The sequence below is a fragment of the Cydia pomonella genome, chromosome 8, assembly GCF_033807575.1.
Source record: "Cydia pomonella isolate Wapato2018A chromosome 8, ilCydPomo1, whole genome shotgun sequence".
In the NCBI taxonomy this organism is placed as follows: domain Eukaryota; kingdom Metazoa; phylum Arthropoda; class Insecta; order Lepidoptera; family Tortricidae; genus Cydia; species Cydia pomonella.
In genome coordinates, this window is record NC_084710.1 from 22,426,491 (window position 1) to 22,454,464 (window position 27,974).

At 38.0% G+C, this 27,974-nt stretch overlaps 2 protein-coding genes across 3 annotated transcripts in view; both read left to right on the forward strand.

Moving 5' to 3' along the window:
- The window catches only part of LOC133520852 (uncharacterized), a 108,870-nt gene that overhangs the window by 10,003 nt on the left and 70,893 nt on the right, over positions 1-27,974 (forward strand). The gene's annotated exons all lie outside the window — the stretch shown is intronic.
- Positions 10,814-11,626, forward strand: LOC133520330 (uncharacterized). Its single transcript, XM_061854702.1, has one exon. The coding sequence runs from the start codon at positions 10,814-10,816 to the stop codon at positions 11,624-11,626; it is 813 nt and encodes a 270-aa protein (XP_061710686.1).

Sequence of the window (27,974 nt, forward strand, 5' to 3'; positions counted from 1 at the left end):
AACAAAATGATAAGGTGATGTGACGTCACATCATATAAGTCTGTCCTAAATGTATGGAAGATCAAGGAAATTGCCATTTTGACCCTGAAATATTGCGTTTATGTGTATAGTTGTCATACAATTTATTTTTCAATAAAATGTAAGGAATCGAATGGTACCATTTTCTTTTCTATTTTTGAAAGACAATTTTTTTTTTTTTTTTTTCAGATCCTTGTATTTTTTTATAATCTCAATATATTTTTTTAAATTCCACTTTTTTATAATGGATGGCTCATTTTTTATCCATTTAACTAAATTTTGTTATAATATTCAACATGTGTCAAGTACCCAAATTAAAAAAAATGCGATTGTTTCTAGTAATAACATATCAATATCAAATCAACGACAGATTTTAAAAGGTCAAATACTTATCTATATCACCCGCGTCATAAAATCGAATTATTGATATATATCATAATATACTTCAACTTCAACATTTATTCAGTAAATAGGCCACAAGGGCACTTTTACACGCCAACATGGAATTTACATACAAACAAAAACAAGCACATCAACAATTATAAAATACAATTCATTGAAAATATTAATGAAAACTAAAGTATTATTTTTTAAAGAAAAAGTAAGTAAAGTATGATTATTACTTAGAGATGTATAATGTCTCTAAATGACGAAATACAAAAAAAAACTGAAATAATAATAATAAGAAACAAACGGATACAAAAAAAAACTAAAATGATTTAGAGGTGTAAATCTCTCTAATTGTTAGAACTAAATTATTTTTATCAAATTATCCTTAGAGATGTATACAGTCTCTAAGAGTCAAAATTCCGTATAATTAAAACATTCAATAGGATAAAATAAAGATACGAAACCAAATACAAAACCATATCTGTTGACTGCTATCCTTCTAACGGGTGGTCTCTCATATACATCGTGTTTTTATTGAATTCCGTTATCTTCAGGGTATTGGTAAGTACGTTTAAGGAAACTACATGGCATAGTAAATTTTCCAAAAAAAAATTCTTTTAATTTTGGTTTTATAAAAAGTATTTAAATATTGCATATAGCTTTTTTGTAACACGGGCATTGAAAACAATTGTAAAACTGTGACATATCAATGTCATTTCGAACATTGTCCGAGATAATTACGTTTAGTAACTAATGTATTAACTCGTACTAAACAGTAATAAATATGTAAACAGGCCCTAATGCAAATGTACACGCTCATAAGGGCCTTATCAGATAAAAATAAAATTTTGATTATCTCCGATATGGAGTTAATTAGAAACCGGACTTAATTTAAGCTCAGGAATGCATCCTTGAAATTAACGGAAAAAAAACACGATGTATAGATCGTGTCATTCAAGAAGACGTGTGCCTTGATTCTTATTGTCATGTTATTAGAGGTTAGATTTGACAAATCTGCGCGTCATCCCGCGAACTATAGATTGTAACACCATATACGTTATCAACCCACTCTATTACCGCTAGACGTTTCCATATAAAACAAACACGTAACAAGACATGGGTCTAATCGAAACGCGAGCTGGTTCAGCTTGTACCCGCTCTTATATTACAGGCCGTTGACCTCTGAAGTTTAAGGCATAAGGACGAATGAAGGACGGATGTATGATACGTAGTCTGGACAACAAGAATTCCTAGTCCTAGAAATTTTAGAGTTCGCACTGAAAAAAAAACGCATTTGAACGAACCGAAGTGATCTCATAAGATCTCCGCGAATAGTTTAGTGCGGAGCTCCAATAATAAGCCGATACGTTGTGTAATTCAAAAATAAATGAATTCACAATTGATAAATTTGTTTGACATTTAGATTTTATTCTAGAAACATTCTGGACTATACATTTTTTTATGATCTTTTGTGAAATTCTTAGTATTATATTTGATGTGTATGATTCGATAGTATTATGGAATGATTTTAACATCAATAAATTACTCTGGTAATTAGCTTAAGATAATTATATGTAATACTGCCTTATTAGTCTTATTACATATAATTTTATTCATAAGTGCTTGTTGCTAACTAGGCCTACATGAATAAAGTATATTTGAAAACATGCATGGCATTAACGTGAAATAGTTGTTGTCTGACTGATTTTTTTCTTTTAATTATTTATATAAGAATTCAACTCTTGGAGTCCCTTTACATCTCTAAGGATAATTTTAATGATCGTGTTTTAATTATATTTTATCTCTGACACTCTCTCTCTCTGACTCTTTTTTTTCTATGAAATATGAGATATTTTATTAGAGATATGTGCATTTTCTAAATATCGAATTACACAAAAACACTATGATAACAAAATACAAACAACAGACACTAATTTTTTTTAAAGATGTAAATGAATACAAACAACAGAGACATACATATACTGTACACATCTCTAATAAACTATCTCATATTTCATTGATTCCTTATTTTGTAATTTTTGGTAATTTTATTGCTTGTAAAACTTGACATGTAAAAGTGCCTTTGTGGCCTATTTGCTGAATAAATGTTTGATGTTTGATGGAGTATTGAATACGTTGCTAAGAGTACAATGAATTCGGTCGATCGACCAAATACCGCAATGTAGGAACAATGTAAAGGGGCTTACTGATTACCAGTTCGCCGGATGATATCGGTCTGTCTGACAATCGCGAATAACTGACAGGCCGATATCGTCCGTCTATCCCCCCCCCCCCCCCCCCCCCTTTAAATGATAATCGTCGATAGAACACGCCAATCCAAACTGAAAGAGTGAACGAGTATGAAAATAGTCACGTGACTTACTTATTGTACCATCTGTCAGCCCCATGTTTTAGTCAAAACGTTTGTCGATGAACAATAGGCTAAATGTCATTTTTTTATGAATGGTATCAATCGTTCAGGTTCGTTTTTAGAATCAAATGTCTATATGGGACCCATTGCATTAAAGCAATACAAAAGTCAGAAATGATAGTCAAAGTCCGACAGTCGTACTTCATTCGCGAAACGCTTCCAACAAAACGATAAGCAAACGTGACGTCACGGTCACCAAGAGCCCATCTTGAAGTATGAAAAACATTAATTCCGATTTTGTCGGTGCAATATTGCGTTTATGTATATTCAAATCAATTCAATTCAATTTATTTTATTTCGGACCATGTCCATAGTGTTAGTATACATTCCCTTAATCCTATGTTAGTTAACTACTATACTAGCTCATAATAAATTATACACTAAGCCTCTGGATCCCATATGTACTCCCTCCCAGTGTTTCCAGAAGGCGCAAGCAGGCGATTCTAACACTAGGCGCAAGAAGCTGCTGGAACTGTCCCGCACGCGACGCATCAGGGAGGCAGTCCTTTTGCGTATTATTGCACCAAAGCAATCAGTGCGCGCCTCCGCGAACATACCTGACGCGCTGCAAAAGCGAGGCAGTCCCAACAACATCCTGAACCCATTGTTGTACTGGACGCGCAGGGCATTGAGGGCCCTTTTAGTATAATTTGTCCACAGACTGCACGTGTAAAAGGTCTGGCAAAACGCTTTAAATAGCGTTATTTTGACATTCCCATTACATCGTGCAAACCTGCGAGACAACATATTACAACGTACCGCCAATGCCCACCGCTCCCTCTCTATATCTACGTCGTCCTGGAGATTATCGGTCACCCAGTGTCCGAGATACTTAAAGCGCGTTACCCTTTTAGGCCGGCGCCCCACTGCTGCGCACGCTACATCCACGGCCCACGTTTTAATACAAACCGTGGGCAAGCCCACGAAATTTTGTATAGGAACGTGGGTCGTGTACATAGCGTGCGCTGCAGTGGGGCGCCGGCCTTAAGAGCGATACCACACAAGCCGACAGGTGGTAGTACGTCAATATATTTGCCATACAATATTTTTTTAGATAAAATGTAAGAAATCGAATGGTACCGTTCTTTTACTTTATTCCTTTTTGGAAATAAAAAAAAACTTTTAATTTTGAAAGTTTCAGGTCCTATATTTTATTATCATTTCCATATATTATATTAATAACCACATTATTGCGATAAATTGCTCATTTGCTATCTATTTTACTAGATATATACAACATGTGTCATCATGTAGGCCCTCTGATACACCAAAAATTATTAAGCGCTTGCAAAACAATATTTCCTTCCGTTAGGTATTTGTTCCTTTCGATTCCGTTCAATAAACTTACAATAGACTCTCAATAATTAATCCTACGAAGTTCCCAGCTGTTCACAGAATCCAACATTTGTTTACTGAAACAACTTTGTTATTACGAACAGCAAAATCAAGTACCTACTCATTTGAGGAAAATTCTGATTCATTATGACGTTACACTTATTTAGATTGATGAAGCTGAATAGGATTTTAACATTGAGGATAGCAAAATGAATGGGTAAATACAAATAGGTATCTGGGTATTACCTACGAGTATTTATTTACTTATTGTATTATTTTGCTGGAGTCTCGAGCGCCCAAGAAATCACAGCCAACAGAGAAGCGGACAAAGTGCCAAAAATATGTATACACGACCTTATTTCCTTATATATGTGAACTCTTTATTGTATATGGATAGGCTCTGGCTCGGCGGAAGAGCAGCCCTTCCGCCCTCGCGCGAAGAAGCACGGTCACTACACTCATCTCCGCAGTTTTGGAACAAAATGGCTTTAGGAAAAATAAATCCACAACATTGGCTTGTTTCGAACTCAACAATCAAATAACAGAATGCATAGATAAAGGTATTCCTGTTGGCGTAATATTTCTCGACATGTCAAAGGCATTTGACACGGTTTGGTATAAACGCCTCCTCCAAAAACTAGAAAAATACGGAATACGTGGACCAGCCTACTCCTGGATTGAAAGCTACCTAAATAATCGAGAGCAATGTACGGAAATCGCAAAAGTAATTGATGATCAGCGTTCTATCTTTCAGTCGTGTTATAAAGTAAATAAGTATGGCGTCCCGCAGGGCAGTATCTTAGGCCCCCTTTTATTTCTTGCTTATATTAACGATTTACCTGACTCAACAAAACATAGTTGTATATTATTTGCTGACCACACGACATTAGTAATTTAAGGATCAGACATAAATAATTTTGAAAATGAGATAAACACAGCTCTGCGAGATGTTATCGAGTGGTTAAAATCGAAAAACCTTCAAATTAATGTAGACAAAACGAAATTTATGTTACTTCAATCATATCAATCTAGAATTCACCAAGTTGTAGTTAAACATAATTTGCAACAAGTCGAAGAAGTAACTAGCACTGTTTTTCTTGGTATGACACTCGACACACATTGTGGTTGGAAAGAACACGTAGACACGGTCTGTATCAAACTCAACAAATTCATTTTTGCTCTTTAGCGCATTAAGCGAACTGTTTCGTTCAAAAGTGCCTTATTAATTTATCACGGATATATAATGTCTCGGTTAACGCGGATCGCGCTTTTGTGGCTCAAAAAAATGCATCCGTACCCTTTACGGAGTAGACATACTTGAACCTTGTAAACCGTTATTTATTAAGCATAATCTACTATCCTTCCCTTGCCTCTATATTTACGAGATATGCATTTTTGTAAAACTGAATATTGGACTATTGACAAAGAAACAACACGGTCACACAGACGCTGTAGGTTAGCATTGCCAACTACTAGCAAGTTAGTACTTAGGAAAAAAAGCGCGTATTGTATGTGTATTAATATATTCAATAAAATACCAGCTGAAATAAAGATGTTGCCTATTAATGAATTCAAAAAGACATTGTATAAAATACTAATTGATAATATTGATGTTTTTACAGTACGTATAAACGAATTTTTATTGCATACGTTTTAAATGTTAATTGATATCTGAAAATCTTATATAATTATTTCATCCTATTTTCTTTTTTTGTAATTTTAATATTTTCATGCTATTGACTCCTCATTAAATTATTTCTTATTAGTTGATGTTAAATTATATTTAATCATGTAAATATAATTCATTTTAAATGACCGAGTGATCTAATCAAGTTATCACTGACAACTGTTCACATGTCTACATAGACTGAATATATCATGGGACACAATGCTTGTAATTTAAGATCTTATGTTACCATAATTATGTTCATTGTGAATAAACGATTTCATTCAGTCATTCATTTATTCGGTTGGCGACCAGCCTCATCCACTCACCTTACTGGTTCTCGCGCTCCTTCACAGCGGGCGAGGGCTGCCCTCCCTCCGCGCCCCCGTTTTCGCAACTGCTCTCTAGGGGTAGGACAGACAAGACCACGTGGATAGTGGGGTGCTCTGACTCGGTTTTAGATGAACTTGATATTTTAGTAACCTTGAGATTTTCGTGAGCTTGAGGATGATGGTGTGGTATCGTGTCACGTGAGCTGATTTCGGTCCGCCTGCAACAATGCCGATTTTTCAAATCAAACGTTAGCCACCTTATTATATCAGATTACTATTCCTTCAGTATGCATACGTCTCAATTTAACTGCTTAGAGGCATGTTTTTTCTACCAACCAATTTTTATATCTTGCTAACTGTTACGAATCGTTCAAAAATGGACTCATTTTTGATCCTTCATTCGTTAGGTTAAGTCATTAATATTTGCAATTAAAAATCAATATTTTTTTTATATAATTTAATTTAATGTATCCAAATATTCTTATAATTAATTTTATTCAGATTGCATATTTTTTAATTAAAATATTCAATGAAATGTATAAATTCAATCGTTATTCAATATCTCTATGTTCTAATTTCACTATGGCAATTTTATATTCAAAACTGACAGTTTACAGAGCTTTTAAAAACTTACCGTTATTGTGCAATCCCCCAACGACTATTCACTTTGCCACTTCTTGTATTTTTTTGATTTTTTGCAATTTGGAATCCATATACGTAATTTGGATTTTACATGGTCCTTACGAAGCCTCGGAATTACGAGAAGGCAAGATTGTGGCATCGAGTCGTGCTCCACACATTCAACGGTTCCAGTGCAGCCGTGGGTCATCCAGGTTGGCGTAGGGCACATCCAGCTACGTGCAAGTTCCAGAGCTGACACTCATCGCGTCCCAGCAGTCAGGATCAACGACGAGTGAACACAGCATCGACGAACATACGGAGCATCCCATTGCAGTGGGAATCCAGCCGTAACCGGAGTCAGTTACGGAATCCAGCCCATCCAGCACCAATCAGACCAGTCTAGGAGCATCCAGTGGGGATCAACGGCAACCAATATCCAGATTCAGATCCAGAAGCAGTCTATACAGAAGGAGAACTAGGAGAATCACGAAAAAGTGAGATCGTTCCATTTCCTTTTATTCAATCCACATTTCCTTTGTTTTTTTGTAGCTGCATCATCCATACATTTCTACTATATCCATATCCATTGTCTTCATTGCCATCATTTGATCAGTAGCAAGTAGATATTCAAAAGTATTCATTAGCGGTATTCATAATTGTATGCAGATATAACCTCTTAGCACATTCCATATATAACATTTCATTTCACAATTTCACTTCAAATCAAACTTAATACCTAACTGTTTATTAATCACAATATACATTAACTAATCAATTCAATAGTCTAATTTCAATTTAAAACCATTATAACTTCACCAGCACACGTTGATCGATCCATTTTGATAGTAAACTGCAGTGTGCCGGGAAGGCGTAAACAAAGTGATTAAGTGGTTACATAACTTTATTGCATCTCGCATCTGCATTGCATATAAGTTAAGCGCCTTGAAATTTCGCATAGCAAATTATATTAAAAGACATTTCATTTTATTCCAAATTTATTTTGAGTAGGCTCATTGATTAATTTACATTATTTCACAATGTCTTCTGAACAAGAATTGAAAAAACTTAACTACAAGCGTGGGGTTATTAAAGGCAAACTTAATGCCTTTCAGAAGTTCGTTTCAAATGTAGCAGCCGAGCCGCAATTAAGTGACATGCAGCTTGCCGAATTACAGTTAAGATTTGACAATATAGTGCCTTTATACGATGAATTTGATGCATTACAGACAGACATCGAGATTTTGTCTGCGTCTGCAAGCGAAGGGGATATCGGAGAGGAGTGGACTCTCTTCGAAGATACCTACTTCGCGAGCATGTCGTCTGCGCAAGTGCTAATTCAAAAACATTCGAGGCGTAATTTTCCCGTCAATGTCTCGGAGGTAAGCTCTGCTAGTACCGTTGTCAGGGCACACAATTCAGACTTCATCTATTTACCAAAAATCAATTCACATGACATACCGTCAGATTCAATTCAGTCAAAGCAAAACGTTTGTGTGGAGCAGTCTTTAAAGACCGATCCTGACGATCAATTCAATGTTTCAATGCAGTTGAAGGAGTCGCCTGAGGTTCTTGGGGACTCATATCAACGTCCTCCGGTAACGTCTCTTTCAATAGACCGTCGCTTAGAAAGCAATCCAGATAGGGGATCCATCGTTGATTTGCCAGAAATGGCAGAGCAATCTCATGTTGTCAATCAACAACCAGAAAACACATTCACACGGTCTCCTCCGTTTCACGGTGATGGCAAACTCATTTGTGTGGGGGGAAGACTGAGCAACTCCAGCTACAATTATGATCCCAGTCATCCAGTGTTGCTCAGTTCAATATTCAAGTTTTATAACAGCGCATTCTTGCGTGCTGATCCGGTCAACATATCTAGCCAAAACGGTAATATTTGTGCGTGTGTGTGTCTTACAACGGAAGCAGTGCACCTCGAATCTCATTCACGTTGTAATGCACATGTTTGCAATGCAGCCTTGCGCCGATTAATTGCAGATTCATTCATTCAGACAATATTATCTGATAATGCATCAACGTCATCGCAGGTAACCGGAAGCATCCAGTTATCTTTTACACCGCCTTTGTACATGACCTACGAAAGAATATCTACTCTTCTGATTCAAATTCAGGCAATTTCAATCTCAAGGCCGCTGACTTCAATGTCAAACGTCTCAATTAGCTTCAGTCCCTTAATTCCTTCCCACTTCCTTATAGGGCGATCCGCAATTTTCATGCCTCACGCACAGATTGCTGACTCCAGGACTTCATCAATTCAATGTTCGTGGCACTCATCAACAGGAGAAATCTTGGACGGCGTTCTGGTTGTCGTGACGGATAAAACTGCCTTCTCTCGGTCGAATCATCCGAGGCATCCATGGCAGCGACGGGTCCGCACGCGGAGCACAGCATATACAGACGAAGATAGGAGGCCACCCGACGGGGTAGTCAACAACATCTCTCCTCTCGCTTGAAGACCAACAATTGAAGCTCTGAATGCTTCAAGGCCGGGAGCATGTTACGAATCGTTCAAAAATGGACTCATTTTTGATCCTTCATTCGTTAGGTTAAGTCATTAATATTTGCAATTAAAAATCAATATTTTTTTTATATAATTTAATTTAATGTATCCAAATATTCTTATAATTAATTTTATTCAGATTGCATATTTTTTAATTAAAATATTCAATGAAATGTATAAATTCAATCGTTATTCAATATCTCTATGTTCTAATTTCACTATGGCAATTTTATATTCAAAACTGACAGTTTACAGAGCTTTTAAAAACTTACCGTTATTGTGCAATCCCCCAACGACTATTCACTTTGTCACCTTTTGTATTTTGTAATTTTGGGAGTAAACCAGCGTCTATACTATACAGTCCACTCTTATTTATCACCTCGACAACACCTGAGACCAGCGGAGGTTTTACACTAACTAATAATAATTTCGCAGCTCAACTTTTATTAAACAGATAAATTATAACCGTTTGCGAATTTTTTTCTGGACAAGAGTTGTAGCTTAATTACCTATTTCCCATCATAGAAATCGAAGCGTTGGACGCCTCGGCCCGGATCTGGATCGTTCTAGCGTGAGTCATCCTTATTTCTTAAATGGATGACTCACGCTAAAACACTTAAGCATCACGTAATCCTAATTACCTATTTCCCGTCATAGAAATCGAAATGTTGGACGCCTCGGCCCGGATCCAGATCGTTCTAGCATAAGTCATCCTTATTTCTAAAACGGATGACTCACGCTAGAAGACTTAATCATCACGTAATCGTAATTACCTATTTCCCGTAATAGAAATCGAAGTGTTTGACACATCGGCCCGGATCTAGATCGTTCTAGCGTGAGTCATCCTTACTTCATCTATGTTCCCGGTGAGTCTATATTATACTTATTTGTCGGTCAGCAGTCATAATGTATGTACAGTCACGTCTGAAAACATCGACACGATTGAAGTGCCAAAAATATGTAAACACGACTTTATAGCCCAAATATTAGGGTCATGTATAAATATTTCTTGGCACTTGGTCCGTATCGATATTTTCAGACGTGACCGTATGTCGAGGCATCTCTTCAAACCTTATAAAGGCCTATTTATTCCACTGAAAAAACAACTTTAAATCTGACTAGGTAACGTTCAAAATTGTTACTTTCTACTTTATCAAACAACATTTACAAGACTCGACTCATAATAACCGTCCGTCCGGTTCTCACCGTCATTGGGATTAGTTGTGTCCTTATGCGTTAATAAAAGATAACCAGTGAGTTTGACCCCTCGCCCTTGGTCATTTAGTTTTACTGTCAGTGTCTCGCGCGCCTGGTTTTTGATAAGGTGTTTACAACCATCGTCGCATCTTTTATTCTTTTAAATACCGGCGTATTACTTTAACTATTTTATTATGGAGTGTGGCAAGTGTAGTGAAATAGTAAGTGATGGTGTTTTATGTAACACATGTAATAAACACTTACATTTTGGATGTGCTGGGTTAGCGGAAACAACCTTTAGGCGTATGACCAATGAGAAAAAAGCATCCTGGCGATGCCCCGCGTGCCGAGTGGCCCCGCAATCGCCCCAAATTTCTCAGGAGGCCTCGTTAGCTGACTTGTTTGCCGAAGTAAAAATTTCGAGAGCTTCAATTGAGGCCAAAATAGATAATGTTCAGCTGCAAGTCACTGATTTGAACAACAAGTGGAGCAGCTTGGAGTCGCGCCTGGCTAGTATGGAGGAGAGAATCTCGAATACAGAGGATAAAATAGAGACCCTTTCGACTTTGCCGCCGCAAATTAAAGAGTTACAGGAACACGTTACATGCCTCAAAAAGGAAAATAATGATCGTGATCAGTTTGGAAGGCTAAATAACGTGGAGATCACCGGTGTTCCGTTACGTTCAGGGGAAAATCTGCGTACCATATTTCACAATATATGTACCAAGGTCGGCTTTGCCCTTGACCAATCGGACATCGATTGTATTCATCGGATTAGAGTTTTCTCTACGGAAGCAAAGCAGCAAAATCTTCGTCCACCCTCGATTATCGTCCGCTTTACCCGGCGGGCGCGCAGGGACGAGTTGCTGGCGGCGGCCCGCGCCCGCCGTGGCATCACCACGGCTGACGCCGGCTTGGACGGACCATCGATCAACGTTTACTTGAACGAGCACCTGACGCCCGCTAATAAGTTGTTGTTAAAGCGTGCACGCGAAGTAAAATCTGAGCTGAACTATGCTTATGTGTGGGTGAAAGAATGCAAGATTTTTTTGCGTAAAAATGACACTTCGAGGGTTATACGTATCGTCTCCGAATCCGACCTGTTAAAACTTGAATGACTTTTGTTTTTAACTAAATTGTGCCAACCTTTGTACTACATTAATGCCCAGTGGTGTATATTTAAAGTTACTTGGTATTTGTACTGTATTATTATTGTACTGTGCTTTAATCCCTCGGTTTACATATTTTGTCGCGCCCTTTATGTAATTATAATAAAAACATATATCTATAATACGCTCTTGGTAGTAAACGTGCTTATATTTAATGAACATTATATTAAATTTTTGGCATACTTTGAGCCATGCTACTACTTCATATCCTTATTTTCTACTGTACCTATTAATGTTCAGTCTTAATAAGTTAAGCATTTATTATCAGAACGTGAGAGGACTCAGAACTAAATCGCATTCTTTTCTCGCAAACGTACTCTCGGCTGATTATGATATTATATGTTTAACCGAAACTTGGCTCACGGAGGACTTTAGCGATGAGGAATTTTTCTATCATAATTATGTTGTTTATCGTCGGGATCGACCGTCGTCGGCGGCGGCGCGCGGTGGCGGCGTGCTGGTGGCGGTGCGGTGCGGCCTGCGTGCGCTCCGCACTGACGACCTTTGTAGTGCGACGTACTCTGAGGAATTATGGCTGTCTCTGCCCTTAGCTGCAACGGGGTCGTCTTCTGCCGTGTCAGAGCGAGCGTGCTTTTTACGCATAGCCTGTGTTTATTTCCCCCATAATCGTAATCATGCTGATTCGTTGCAATTATTTTTTAATAATGTCAATGACCTAATATGCCGTCACCCTAGTGATACTTATCTGCTGTTAGGTGATTTTAATATTTCTCACGCAATTTGGAACATAGATAATTTTTCAATACTAACACTTAATCACAATAACAATCCCTTAGCTATTGCACTTTCTGATTTTCTCTCTCTCTCTGGATTACAACAGTACAATGGTTGTGTCAATGCTCATGATCGTATCTTAGACCTTGTCATGAGTAATGTTGGTTGTGAGGTATCAGCCTGTTTATCTCCTCTTACACAAGAAGATTTACATCATAAATCGTTAGTTATTTCTTTTCCTTTGTCATTAATGAAGTCTTTAAATTCCATAGCGCATTATAAATATCTTTATCATTTAGCCAACTTTGATAGTATACGGCAAGGTATCTCCGATGTGGACTGGTCTGTGATCGACGATATGGACACGGAAAGTGCCACAAGTTACTTTTACTCTATTCTTAACACTTTGGTTAATGATTTCGTTCCAAAGCGTAAGGTTTGCTCAACTTCTAGATATCCTCCCTGGTATAACAGACCTTTAATTAAAATTATTAAAAACAAATTGAATGCTCATGCTAGGTGGAAAAAATATAATAACGTTATTGATTATGCTGAGTTTAAATTACTAAGAAAAAGGGAAAAGAAACTTAGTAAAGATTGTTATACTAAATACATTGCCCTCAGTGAAAAGAAAATTACTTCTTCACCTAAATATTTTTGGAGTTTTATTAAGTCAAAATTTTCTGCAAATGAAATACCTTCTAACATGTATTTTAATGATAAATCCTCCTCCGAAGGCAATGTTATTTGTGATCTCTTTAACAATTATTTCAGTTCTGTTTTTGTCTCTGGTTGTAATCAATCACGACTTCCTTCTCCTCAGCCTTCGTCCCGTTCTGTAGATATTTCTAGTATTAATATTACTGATGATTTAGTATACAAGCATTTAAAAAACTTATGTGTTAATAAGGGTGCAGGTTTTGATAACATTCATCCATTATTAGTTTCTAAACTTTACGTTGAGCTGGCGGCTCCCTTGGCTAAACTTTTCAGAAAGTCTCTCAGTGAAGGTATTGTCCCTAGCATCTGGAAGCAGGCTATCATTACACCGGTGCACAAAGGCGGTGATAAACATAATATTAAGCTTTATCGACCAATTTCGAAACTTTGCGTATTCGCTAAGGTTTTCGAAAAAATTGTAACGAATGAAATGACTGCTGTGGTCTCTCGACACATTTCTGTGCATCAACATGGTTTTTTCAAAGGTAGAAGCGTCGACACTAACCTAGTCACCTATACCGACCATATTATTAATGCTTTGGATGCCGGTTATCAAGTGGACGCCGTGTATACCGATTTCTCTAAATGCTTCGATAAAATAGATCATTCAATTTTACTTCAGAAGCTTTTCAGGATCGGTATACACGGTGACCTCTTTAGGTGGTTAAAGTCTTACATTAGTAATAGAAGTCAGGCGGTTGCACTCAAGGGTCATAGGTCGAAGTTTCTACCCGTTCCCTCAGGGGTTCCCCAGGGCTCTCACCTGGGGCCTTTTCTATTTGTCCTATATGTAAATGATATTGATACTATCTTTCAGTCTTCATCCCACATACTTTATGCAGACGACACAAAAATATATAAGACTATTAGGAATTATGATGATTGTGTTGCGTTACAATCCGATTTGTCACAATTTGAGGACTATTGTCAGCGAAATCACTTAATTCTAAACGCTGAGAAATGCTACACTATCACATTTTCCCGTAAACATAATCCTATAACTTTCGATTATAAGTTAGCTGGTGGCAGTGTCTCACGGGTGTCGTCGATCCGAGATTTAGGGATTACTCTGGATGCTAAACTCTCTTTTGTTGAACACATAGATAATATTGTGGCGAGAGCATATAAAAAATTAGGAATGATTTTGCGTTTAAGTAAACCATTCAAAAGTACATTCACGTTAAAAGTTTTGTATTACTCTTTCGTCCGTAGTATTTTGGAGTTTGGCAGTGTTGTTTGGAGCCCACATTTTGGCATTCATAAGTCACGACTTGAAAGGATTCAGAAAATTTTTTGTAAGTCCCTTGATTACAGAACCGGCCGCTATAACTGTGATTATTTTTCGTCAGCAGCTAAACATAGTCTCCCTCCATTGGAGAAAAGAAGAGCATATCTAGATGTTTTATTTTTATTTAAAATTATTAGAAATCACATAGATTGTAACCTTTTATTAGATAGCGTTTCCTTCAAAATCTCTCGTTTCCACTCACGTTCTAAACCCACATTTTCTATTTCCTCCTGTGGCACACAGTATGCTAAAAACTCTTTCTTTAGGCGCACTTTTTATTTGTATAATGAATCTCTTAACGATATAGATATTTTTGTTCATAGTTTGTCCGTGTTCAAGAACAAAGTTCGGCAAATTTTGTTTTCTAGAAATTGATCAATTTGGTTCCATTCATATTTTTCATACTTTTGTATGTTTTCTTAACTTACTTGCATGTAGCACACAACTAAACCGGTAATTTATAATTGCGTAATTTACATTTCCATGTAATAGTTTTCTTAGTAATGTAGGAAACTTTAGGCCTATTTTTAGTTCATTTACTTTAGACATATTTGTAAAAGGCTGTTTGTTTTCTAAATAAATTAAAAAAAAAAAAATAAAAAAAAAAATAACCTACGTCACGTCACCTATTTTCGGCCTAAATTACTACAAAATTAACTCAAACACAAACGATTCTGCACCTTAGTTCTTTACGTTTAAAGTTGAAATTATGTTTCGTGGTTTAAACTGCATTGCAGTTAAATAGCGCAATGCATCATACATTTACGAGTATAATGGAGAGATTTTATGAATGGAAGGTTTTAGCGACTCATATAGGGGAAAGATTAACTTTGTGTAAGGTAAGTAAAACCTTTTCAGTTACGGCCCGATTCGAACTTTAAGATGCGTCAAATATTAGGTCTAGATACGATATGGATCGGAGATGTCAGTGTCACAAGTATCGTTTTTATTTGGAGAAGTATCTTAAAGTTCGAATCGGACCGTTAGCGTTAGTACTCTAGGGTGAAAATACATTGTGTATTAAGGGCGATAAAAAAGAATTCTTGTACCGCCCGTGACACACAATGTTTTTCATCACACTTATGAGGAAAAAACTAAATTAGACGCGAAATAATTCTTAAATATGGTGACAATCCAACATTCGTCCGCCATATTGTCATTTTGTACATGATAGGCATCGATAGCATAGATCCATCCGGCATTCAGCCACGATTGAAAAATGTATAAAAATATTTTAAACGGCTTTTAAATTATAATTATTTATAAACATACACATTCAAAATAATTTAGGTATAAATGTTAGTACCTATTCAAAAAGTAAAACTCATTTATACCTACTTGAAAAAAATATGCCAAATAAACCCATGGGCGTAATGAAATGTAAAAAAAAATGGATTATACAGCCTGTTTACGAGCAAGTGTGATGAAAATATAATATATAGGTGACTATGGTCCATGTATAAGAGATAATTGACAAGGCCTTGTTCAAGTTTTACTTTGATACAAGTAATTTTAAATGGCCTAAAATCATTTCTTATTAAAGGTCTATAACATTCTGAATAAATTAAAAAAAACCGGCCAAGTGCGAGTCGGACTCGCGCACCGAGGGTTCCATACAAACCCGTCCCGGTCCCGTCCAAATGACGTAACTAAAAATGTACGGTTTTCGCAATTTTTCCTTTATCTGTGCTATAAGACGTTGCTTCGTACCAAATTTTAAGATTCTGAGTTCACGGGAAAATTTGCGGCATAAACGTCTGTATCTTTTGATTGCGTTGGCTTAGAAGTTTGATTTTTTTCACAGTTCCAACGGACAGTAGACTTGAGTATTTGATATAAATTCCAGCTTGATACCTCCACGTGTTCCGGAGAAAAAGGGTCTTGACAGACAGACAGACAGACGGACGGACAACAAAGTGATCCTATAAGGGTTCCGTTTTTCCTTTCGAGGTACGGAACACAAAAAAAAACATTAGAAGAATATATCAGGCCATCAGAATGATATTTGAATCATGTTAATATATCGTGCGTCTCGCCCGCGCCTATACGTACATATACGGAAAAGTACGAGCGAAATATTTGATAACTGAATGACATCCGTTAAATGTCATTCTAATATGGTTCCAATTGGCCTGTGTCTGTTTCTAATTTCAAAGTACAGTCAAGGTATTATACACCGTGCTTTTTTTGATTTGCGTTAATTTCGAGGGTGCATTCCTGAGCTTAAATTAAGTAACTTTCTCAAAGACACCGATATTCTAATTAACTCCATTTCGGAGATAATCAATCATTAATTTTTATCTTATAAGGCCCTTACGAGCGTGTACACTTGCCTTAGGGCCTGTTTACTTATTGATTAGTGTTTAGTGCGAGTTCATACATTTGCTACTAAACGTAAGTACTATCTCGGACGATCGACGTTCGAAATGACATTGATATGTCACAGTTTTCAATTGTTTGGTTGAGTTATATGTAATGCCCGTGTTACAACAACGCTATATGCAACATTTAGTTACTTTTTATAAAAATAAAAATAGTAAAAAAAAACAAATTTTTTTTTTTTTTTAAATTAACTATGCCATTTAGTTTCTTTAAACGTACTTACCGATACCCCGAAGTTAACGAAATTCAATAAAAACACGGTGTATATCGATACGGACATAGTGCCAAAAATATGAACACACAACCTTAATGTAGGGGCAATAAGGGCGTGTATACACATTTTTTGGCACTTTGTCCGTGGAGATACTCGTATTTAATGCCTTGACTGTACCTTCACCGTCTTGTGCCTAAACCCTCGCGTCTAATAATCCCTATTCGACAGTTCTTAAGTCGCTTTTGGTTGGACTTAATTTAAAAAAATATCGAAAAATGTGTTTTTACCGTATTTTTATTATTTAAATGTTACATTTGTAAATAAATTAAAATGGTAAAGTTCAAAAAAATGTGTACGGATATTTTGATCGTGCCGCTCGGAGCCGCGGGCTCCGAGTTCACGTTCTAACAAGTATGTAAGTGCGAAAGTGACAGGCACAGTGACAAGTGATAAAAATGGAGCCGTGCTGCCACTGCAGATGAATCTGTTTTGGACGACAGCGGCAGCCGCTAGTCGCGCTGTCCGCCGCCCCGCTCGCCGCCCCGCTTGCCCCCCGCTCGCCGCCCCGCTCGCCGCCCCGCTCGCCGCCCCGCTCGCCACCCCGCTCGCCACCCCGCTCGCCGCCGCGCTCGCCACCCAGCTCGCCGCCCCGCTCCCCGCCCCACTAGCCGCCCCGCTCGCCTCCCGCTCGCCGCCCCGCTCGCCACCCCGCTCGCCGTCCCGTTCGCCGCCTGCGCGTCCAGTTCGCGGCCTTAGATTTATTTGTTGTTTACAATTTTGATTACAAGCGGAAACGCTATCGATAAAGTGTTAAATTAAAGTTATGGAGAACATGAACGCTATCGATGTCACCATTATTTTAACAAAAATCTCGCGTGCCAGCAATCGTACACAATCACTAATTAAAGCCACTAATTAAACTAACCGTAAGCTATTCATAACACGTGGTACACGTAATATAACATAACGTTAACGTAACTGTTAACATTTAACGATCGTTTATATAGTTTAGTATTGATAAGCGAGCGATAGCGAAGTTAACATGACATTGTGACGCCTTCCATCGTATTTGGATTACATAATTTTTAGGGTTCCGTAGTCAAATAGGGTTCCTGGTTTTATTCAAGTAGTTTTGCTATGTCCGTCCGCCTGTCCATCTGTATTAGCTAAACGTATTCGTTTCAGTTTGTTTGTCTGGACTTTTTTTTTAGACGTTAAAGTTCAAGGAGACGGACCGTTTCGCAGGAGAAAACGGGAGCGATCGGATGTGTGGGGGGTCCATGTTCAGACGTCGTTGCAGATCGGAAACGAAAATTTTTACATTAATTTTATGTTTGAATGAACGTATTTAGCGGGGTCGACTATTTCTTGTTGTTATTCCGTCCCATCAGCCAGGGGATAAGAGTAGCACAGTTATGTAAGAAAACTATTTCACCATGTACTTTCACCGTGTATTTCAATATGCTTAGTAGATAGCCCATTAGGGAAAGGCCTCTTACTACCACAAAAATGCATAATTGTTTCATTTAAATACAAAAAACTAGGGTTTTAAGAGAAACCCAGGAGACCGTAACCATGGCAACGAGTGCCAAAAAAGTTGATTCATCCATTTATTAAAAAACATTATAAAATAGGGTCCATATGGGTTGCATAAAAGTTTAAGTCATATCTTTGATACGCATAACAACTTCATCATTCATCATACAAAATAAAAATTAATATTATATTATGTCATACATTTTTAGCCGTAATATTTGATGACATACATAGCAGTTGTCATATGTTTTTTTTGTGCACACCTAACGAACCATAACCTAAATTTTCATTTATGACAAAAACCCAGTTAATATTTCTGACTAAAGATTTTTATGACTTAAAAGTGTATGCTTAAAGTGTTATGACACTTGAAAATATGACTAAAGTTGTTATGCGACCAGAGGGAGTCCCTATAAAATATTGCGCAGGAATGTAGCCCATTGGGATTTAATAAGTTGCGGAATGGACCTCGGCCTAGGTCAGTTGCAACCGGCAAACTGCCAAGAAGTTATTGATAAGAGAACGATTAAGTAGAGAGAATAGAGAATGCCTTAAAGCATTAAGTCCGCCATTTGTACCTATTAGGTGTATTGTGCAATAAAGATTAAATAAATAAATAAGTGGAAAACTCTATTCCCTTTGCGGCACTCAGGTATTACGTGTCAGTCTAGTGAGTATTATCAGGTGGAGTAAATACGGTTTATCGCTATGGAAAAAATATCTATACCATAGAGGAACAATTTGACAGAGGCCGCGCCACTGACGACCAGCTGTGACACTGCAATGTCGGACGGTTTCAATGTGTGCGTGTCACGAATATATACCTAGGCGGAATGAGTATATTTTCTCTAGTTTGGTACGAACACCTTTCTAGCTCGGTGATAAGGTTCAATTTAATATAGCAAATAAAATTGGAGCATCCTTCATCCATCCATGGACCATCGGCTTCATAACTGGTCACTACCGCAAACGAAGTTGCGGACAAAAGCTAGTTAAGAACAAATCTCAACGTATTCTAAACTTCTAGGCGCGCATGTACAACAATGTGATCACTGATTACTGTCTGGAGGTCGTTTATTCTGAAAATATTATTGTCTACGTTGTGTAGGAAATCGTAAGAAAAAAATAATTACTCAAATCGGACCACGGGTGTCGGAGTAATCGGTGAACGTACATAAAAAAAATAGCCACCACCGAATACAGAACCTCCTCCTTCTATTAAATTGAAGTCGGTCAAAAAGTGAAAAAAAAATAAAGAAGTGAAGTGAAAGTGATGCGAGTGAAAAAGTGACCAGCAGAGAAGAACATACGGAAGCATTTTTGCCCAAGCCGAAACAGAGACCTTCACTAACGCTCGGCCAATTAGTTAGAGATTTCGTAACTCGCAAGCAACAATACGAACAAGTAATTAAATATACGGATGGCTGAATACATTTGTCTGGAGGTCGTTTGTGTTTCGCAGTTTCACGAACCCCTGAGATCGCGGAATTCGAACTGTACGAGTTGGATCTTGATTTGATATTTAGTCAGAAGCGGTGTTGACTTTTAGATGTAACAAAATATCAAATCATGCGTCGCTTAATGACATAATCCGTCGATCTCTTGCCACCATCAATGTGCCTGCTCTTCTTGAGCCGACTGGCATTATCAGGGATGATGGCAAGAGGCCTGATGGGGTGTCCTTGGTTCCTTGGAGCTTGGGACGGATGTTAGTGTGGGATGCTGCCTACGTAGACACACTGGCACCGTCCCACCTCCAACGGACTAATGTAAAAGCGGGCGCAGCGGCGGAAAGCGCCGAAATTTTGTAACGTAATAAATATAAGAGCCGCGGTAGAGAGTACCATTTTGTATTTATTAGGCCCACTGGCGTGAAGCCGCGCAGGACCGGGTAAACGGGTGTGCTCTTCTGTTAGATGGGAGGCCAAGCCTCATTTTGGGTCATTGCGCCAAACTAGTAAGTTAGTAAGTAAGTATACATATAAAAGAAAGTTAAATAAAGATGGGTCAATGATGAAAAACGTCATCCTTTTTAAAGACGTTAAAAAAAGTACTTTTCATAGAATTTAATTATAATGAAATTCATAATTCTCTTATAAACCCTTTATTAATTAAGTCGCTAAGCCACCGCGGATATTAAAAGCCAATTGCCCTACTTGCAAAGTCGTAAGAATTGCTCTAAGCTGCTTAATGGCTTCTAAATCCTGTTACGGAATAGATTCTCTAAGAAGGTTAGTAAAGGTGACATTCCAATTGAAACAGCATAGCAGAATAGCGATGCTGGATATTTTTTATACTACGTCGGTGGCAATCACGCATACGGCCCGCCTGGTGGTAAGCAGTCTCCGTAGCCTATGGACGCCTGCAACTCCAGAGGAGTTACATGCGCGTTGCCGATCCTAACACTCTGCACCCTCGTTGAGCTCTGGCAACCTTACACACTGGCAGGATCACAACACTATGAGTAGGGTCTAGTGTTATTTGGCTGCGGTTTTCTGTAAGATTGTATTGCTACCAGAAACAAACATTCAGGACATCGACATTGAAACTGGTATTTGCTGTTCCAATTAAGACATTGATATGTCTTTCCCATTACGGAACAATGGTGTTCTGGGCCTTTGGGAACGTGCGTAGAACCAAAGCCAAAACGTAGAGGCCCTTTTGACACTTTAATGAAATGTAAGGGGTACACCGAGCGGATGCTGCCCTTGCCCGTGTCATGGGACGCACGCAGAGGCAGCACCCGCCAGGGTGTAAAGACTATTGAAAATTTATAGAATCTAAAATGAACTGGGCTATTAGGTGAAAGCGATGGACTAAGTACTGAGCTATGGGATAAAAAACCGGACGCCTGCCAAATAAAACGGTATGCATATATCTTATACCTTTAAATGAGCAATTCTTGTACATTATTCAACTCCTAAATATTTTCCATTCTCCATGATATTTTAGTATGTAATTGACACAAAGATGCTAATAGATTTATAAGAAAGTTGGGTCAACGCCTCCGATTAAAAAGTGGCGACCCCAGGTCCGGCGCATATCTGGTCCAGCATATTTCGTTGGCCGTCCAAAGAGGTAACGCCAGCAGCGTGCTAGACACATTTACCTGGGTACCTGTCGACCCTAGTATATAATATTGTTATTAGATTTAGTTTTTTTTTTTTACGATATTACACAAATTGACTAAGTTCCATAGTAAGCTCAATAAGGCTTGTGTTGAGGGTACTTAGACAACGATATACAGGGTGTAATCGTTAAGTGTGGCCAGGCCATAATTCCGTAAATATACAGCTATCAGAAAACTTCCAACTGATATCGAAAGTGCGTTACCCAATGAGTAAAATTACATTAATAACTTTTTTTAAATAGATGAAGTAATATTAAATATTTATAAATACTTAAATACATAGAAAACACACGTGACTCGGGAACAAATACCCATGCTCATCACACGAATAAATGCCCTTACCAGGATTTGAACCCGGGACCATCGGCTTCGTAGGCAGGGTCACTACCCTCTAGGCTAAACTGGTCGTCAAAGATTTAGTTTTTAAGTTTGTTAATTACTATACAAAAGCACATGTAAATAAAGTAGCAGAATATTTTTAAGCATTAAACTGCGATAAAATATCTCCTTACACTACAAATACAGGGAAAAATCTCAAAACTATAAATTTGTAAAAAATAAAAAAAATAAAACACAATGAAATGGAAAAGGAGGAAGGAAAAGGTTTATAGATTTTCCTTTTTTCAATTTTTTTTTAAACGATACCTATAAACCTAGAATATATTATGCTGAAGCGATCGACATCAAAATCAAAGTGATTTGTTAAGATTTACATAGTGGTGACAGTTTTCTCCCGAAATGAAATTTCATAGAAAAATTACCGTTAGATTCAAGAAGCTATTCTTCCCTCTTAATAAAATAAAATTTGTTTATTTCAGACCATCAGATCCATATTTTGTTAGTAAATCAAAACAACTTACATCCTATATTAGTACTTACATAAAAACACATATACACCAAATTAATACGTCGGTATACAAGTGAAGGTCAGTTGAAGGCCGAACTGAGAATATACTGGATTACAATTTCTAAACTAGCGATGGCAAGGTTAAAGGTGAAGAAATGACCAAACTCTGAGGGTCGAATATATAGGTCATACACAGGTGAACAACTTTTACTATGGGGCCAACGCCGGAATCAAGAAAAAAAAGCGGCCAAGTGCGAGTCGGACTCGCCCATGAAGGGTTCCGTACCATTTATGATGTATTAAAAAAAACTACTTACTAGATCTCGTTCAAACCAATTTTCGGTGGAAGTTTGCATGGTAATGTATATTATATATTTTTTTTATATTTTTCATTCTGTTATTTTAGAAGTTACAGGGGGGGGGACACCTTTTACCACTTTGGAAGTGTCTCTCGCGCAAACTATGCAGTTAAAAAAAAATGATATTAGAAACCTCAATATTGTTACGTAGGGTAGACTTATAAGTATGTCGGTAGTTGCACATTGAAAATAAATCAGTCTGCTATGGATCTCGATCTTTCATTTATCTAACATTGGCGCAGTCGAGTTAAGAATTAAATTTAAAGTGCTTTACGCTCCGTTTTAACATGCCGATCGGTAAAATAGAACCATTTTCGTTAGAATCTGATTGGGACAATTACGTGCGTCGCGTAAATCAGTTTATTAAGTTGAATAACATAAGTGACGATCTAAAAGTGCCCACGTTGTTAACGGTTGTCGGTGGCGAGTGTTACAATTTACTTTGTGATTTGTGTTCCCCTGACCATCCGGAGGACAAAGGTTTTGACGATTTAGTGGCCTTATTAAAAAAACACTTAGAACCAGAAAGATCCGAGATAGCCGAGAGACATGTTTTTCGGCAAAGGGTGCAACAGCAGGGTGAAAGCATTCGTGTTTACCTTCAAGGGTTAAAACATTTGGCTAAAACCTGCAACTTCAGAACCGGCCTCGAGGAAAATCTACGAGACCAATTCGTCTCAGGTTTATACAGCGAGGAGATGCGCTCGAGATTGTTCGCCGAGAAAAACATAGATTACAAGAGGGCCGTGGAGTTGGCTAGCGCGCTCGAGGCGGCGGAGCGGCACGCGAGCACGGCGTGCGCCCCGGCCAGCGGAGCGGGCGCCGGCCCCGGCGCGGCCGACGACGGGCTGCATCGCGTGAGCGGCGGCCGCGGGGCGCGCGCCCGCCCGCCCGTCGGGGGCGGCGGCAGCGGTGCACAGCGGGCCCCATGCGCGCGATGTGGCAAATTTACTCATCCACCAAATAAGTGCCGGTACAAGAACTTTTCATGTGATTCGTGTGGCGACAAGGGCCATTTAAAAGTTATGTGTACGCGCAAAGGTGAGAGTGGCGATTTTTTCAATAAAAGGACGGCTAAAGGTCAGTACTTTTTAAATAATAGTAGCGAATCGGACGACGACGATTGCCATTTTTATAATTTGATCTCGAAGGGAGATAACGATGGACCGTATTTAGTGAATTTATCTGTGAACGGTACTTTTTATAAATTTGAAGTTGATACGGGAAGTAAAATATCTGCAGTGTCCAAATTGTTTTATGAAAAACATTTGTCACATTTGCCCATTAACAAAAATGTATTGTTGTTAAAATCTTATATTAGTGATCCTATCAAGGCGCTCGGTTATATTGACGTTGATATACTTTGTGGACAAAATTCGGCTAAACTCAAATTACATGTTATTGAAAATGGTGGGCCCCCGCTTATGGGTCGCACTTGGATAAGAAAATTAAAATTGTTGGAGTATACAGGGTGATTCATGAGACGTGAGCAGGACTAAGCCTACACAATCAGTAAATGTTAATGAATCGTTCACCATCATATTTAAGTAAAACAATCACGCTTTTTATCTGTTATTTAACTTTTTGTTAAGGACAAATTTGATTATCTACAATCTTGGACACCCTACAACACTTAATTAACAAAGATAAAACCTCTTTAACCGTTATGACAGCACTTAGATTATGAAGAAAATAAAATGTCACACTTGAGTGACATACGATTTTATAAAAGTAACCACACTCCGATGACATTCAATTTGTCACTTATTATGGATAAAACAAAGAGGGTGACCATAAATATCGTAAAAAAAAATAAAACTCTTTTTTTTAACAGTAAAAATTAAATTAACGTTAATCTCACAAATACTGGTACGAAACCGTTGCTGATAATTTACTGAATATGCAGGCTTGATCCTGCTCACGTCTCCTGAATCATCCTGTATACAATTTCACAATATATCTGATAGCGATTCGATGGCACATCTGTTAAAAACAGAGTATCCGGAGGTATTTGCGGAGGGTCTAGGTACTTTCAAATCGCGTATTCGGTTGCATCTAACAGATGATGTCCCTGTTTTTGTGAAGGCGCGCGCGCTGCCGCTGGCGCTGCGCGAGCGCGTGGAGCGCGAGCTCGAGCGCCTGCAGCGGGAGGGCGTCATTTACAAGGTCGAGCGATCGGATTACGGAACACCTATCGTGCCGGTTATTAAGTCTAACGGTGATATCCGTATTTGCGGGGATTACAAAATCACAATAAACCCTATACTCAAAGACTTTCATTACCCACTCCCGCGAATAGAAGAGATATTTGCAAAATTGGACTTATCGAATGCATTCCAACAGTGTCTGTTAGAACAAGAGTCTCAGCCGATGACGGCTATAACCACACATGTAGGAACGTTTGTTTATCGGAGGGTACCTTTTGGTATTAAATGTATACCAGAAAATTTCCAAAAAATTATGGAAGAGACACTTAGTGACTTGCCATCTACCGCAGTATTTGCAGATGATATTTGCGTCACCGGAAAAGATAGGGCAACACATTTGGCTAATTTAAGGGCAGTTCTGCATAGACTTAAAGAAAATGGACTCCGTATCAATTTCGATAAATGTCAATTTTTCAGAGATAGTGTGACCTACTTAGGGTATAACATTGATAAGGACGGTTTGCATACAGATACAAAAAAAATTAACGCAATAGTTGCAGCCCCTCGTCCCACAAATGTTACACAGTTGAAAAGCTTTATGGGCTTGGTAAATTTTTATTCTAAATTCTGTTCAAACATGAGTGACATCCTTAAACCATTGTATAATTTATTAAAAAAAGACGTGGATTGGGTGTGGAGCAAAGATTGCAATATTGCGTTCACCAAAATCAAGAAGGTATTAAGTAGCGCGCCAGTGCTGGCGCACTACGACCCGACGCTGCCCCTGGTGCTCTCGGTTGACAGCAGCGCGTACGGGCTTGGCTGCGTGCTGGCCCAGTGCGGCAAAGATGGCCGCGAGCGCCCGGTCAGCTGCGCCTCGCGAACGCTTAGCACTGCGGAGCAAAACTACTCGCAGCTAGACAAAGAAGCTTTAGCTATAGTTTTTGGGGTAACAAAACATCACCAGTTCCTGTATGGCAGGCGCTTTATACTTCGTAGTGACCATAAGCCTCTCAGTTACATTTTCGGTAAAAATAAAGGCATTCCAGTCACAGCTGCAAGTAGATTACAGCGTTACGCTTAGGGATTGCAAACCGGATTGATTTCCAATCCGGCCGGATCCGGCCGGATTTTGACGATGATCCGGCCGGATCCGGCCGGACCGGATCCGGATTGGTATAGGGATATTAAAGTTAATTAAATGACATGTTTTTCTAGTTTTTTGCGTAAAACGTATTCCTAAATCTATAATATGAAGTTAATAAATAACTTCTTAACATTAAAATAGAACTTAGTAGTAAAAAGTGTTACAATTTCAATATCACTTTAAAAACAAAATATGAAATCGGTTGTTTATTATATTTAACCATTCACAAGTGCTCAAATTTTCGATTATAAATATGAATTTGATTAGTTTCCAAAGCCTGATGATGGAATGTGGGGTGGGAAATGGAACTCCTTGAAAGGACAAGTTTTCGTAACTGTTCTTTGATTGAAGTCTTTGTAACGTTGACATCCATTCTAGTAACGAAAGAAGATATTTTACTTTTAACCAAAATTATATTAAATGCGCTTCAATATTATCTTGCTCTCATTTTTTTGTGCGAGAAAGTAGTAGACTGTATGATTTAAAAATATGATTTTAGGGATAGAAGGGCAAATTATAGGGAATGAAACACGACACGGCGATCTCGTGCAAAAATAACAGAGTGTAGGATTAAAACCATCACGGAAAGGGACTCTCTAAGAAAAGTTACATGGATCAAATAAAGAATTGGCTAGACGTAGAGAAGAATGGTTTTCACAGATCAAAAATACATTTTTATAAAAAATATCTGATTCATAACATTGATATATTTTCACCTATACAATACATATCAGAAGATGAAGGAAATTACATAAAATTGGATGAAATTCTGAAGAAAAAAGATTCTATCTTAAATTTGAATAGAAAAGAATCTATATTCTATCATATATATATATATATATAATCGGAGTAAACTAAAGACTATCAATATTATCATATATTTATTCACACATATTGATGAGCTCAACTCAAGTCGGTTGAGTACCGCCGACTTAAACCTGTTCATTTCTTGAGTTTTAATGTCCTATCACAACATTAACCTTCTCTCTAGCATAAATTACAAATGCCTTCCATGGCATCTCCATACTTTAATTTTTCCTTCTATTACAGTATTTATGTAATCGTCATATCATGCCACCATCATGAAAGAAAAATAAATTCTCTCCTGTTCCCAGTTATCGTCATGATAAATATATTTTTATCTCACTAAATTTAAACTTGTTGATTCGTTTTTTGTTCTATTCAACTGCATACCGCTCATCCGTCGCTTTTTCCTCATCTAAAACGCACAGCGCGTGCTGTATTTAGGCGTTTTTTTTATTGTACCGGATCCGGTCCGGATCCGGTGATTTTTACCGGATCCGGTAGCTCCTAAAAAATGCCGGATCCGGCCGGATTACCGGATCCGCCGGACCGGATTGCAATCCCTTTACGCTGTTACGTTGTCTGCTTATGATTTTAGTATCGAATTTGTAGCGTCTTCACAGAACTGCCAAGCCGATGCGCTGTCTCGTCTCCCTTTGCCCTCGACTGGCAATCGAGCTGAAAGAGAGGATGAGGCAGGCAGCTATCTAAATGTTATTCAGAGAAGTTTCCCACTTAGTTTTAAAGACATTAAAACTGAGACAGCGCGAGACCCAGTTTTGAGTAAAGTTATAGGGTATGTTATGTTCGGTTGGCCGAAAACTGTAAGCGATGTTATGCTAAAATCATTTTTCATTCGTAAAGACAGCATTCATATTGATCAGGGATGTTTATTATGGGGTTATAAAATTATAATACCCATGACCTTGCAAAATGACATTTTAAAAGAAATTCATGATGGACATCCGGGGATAATTAAAATGAAACA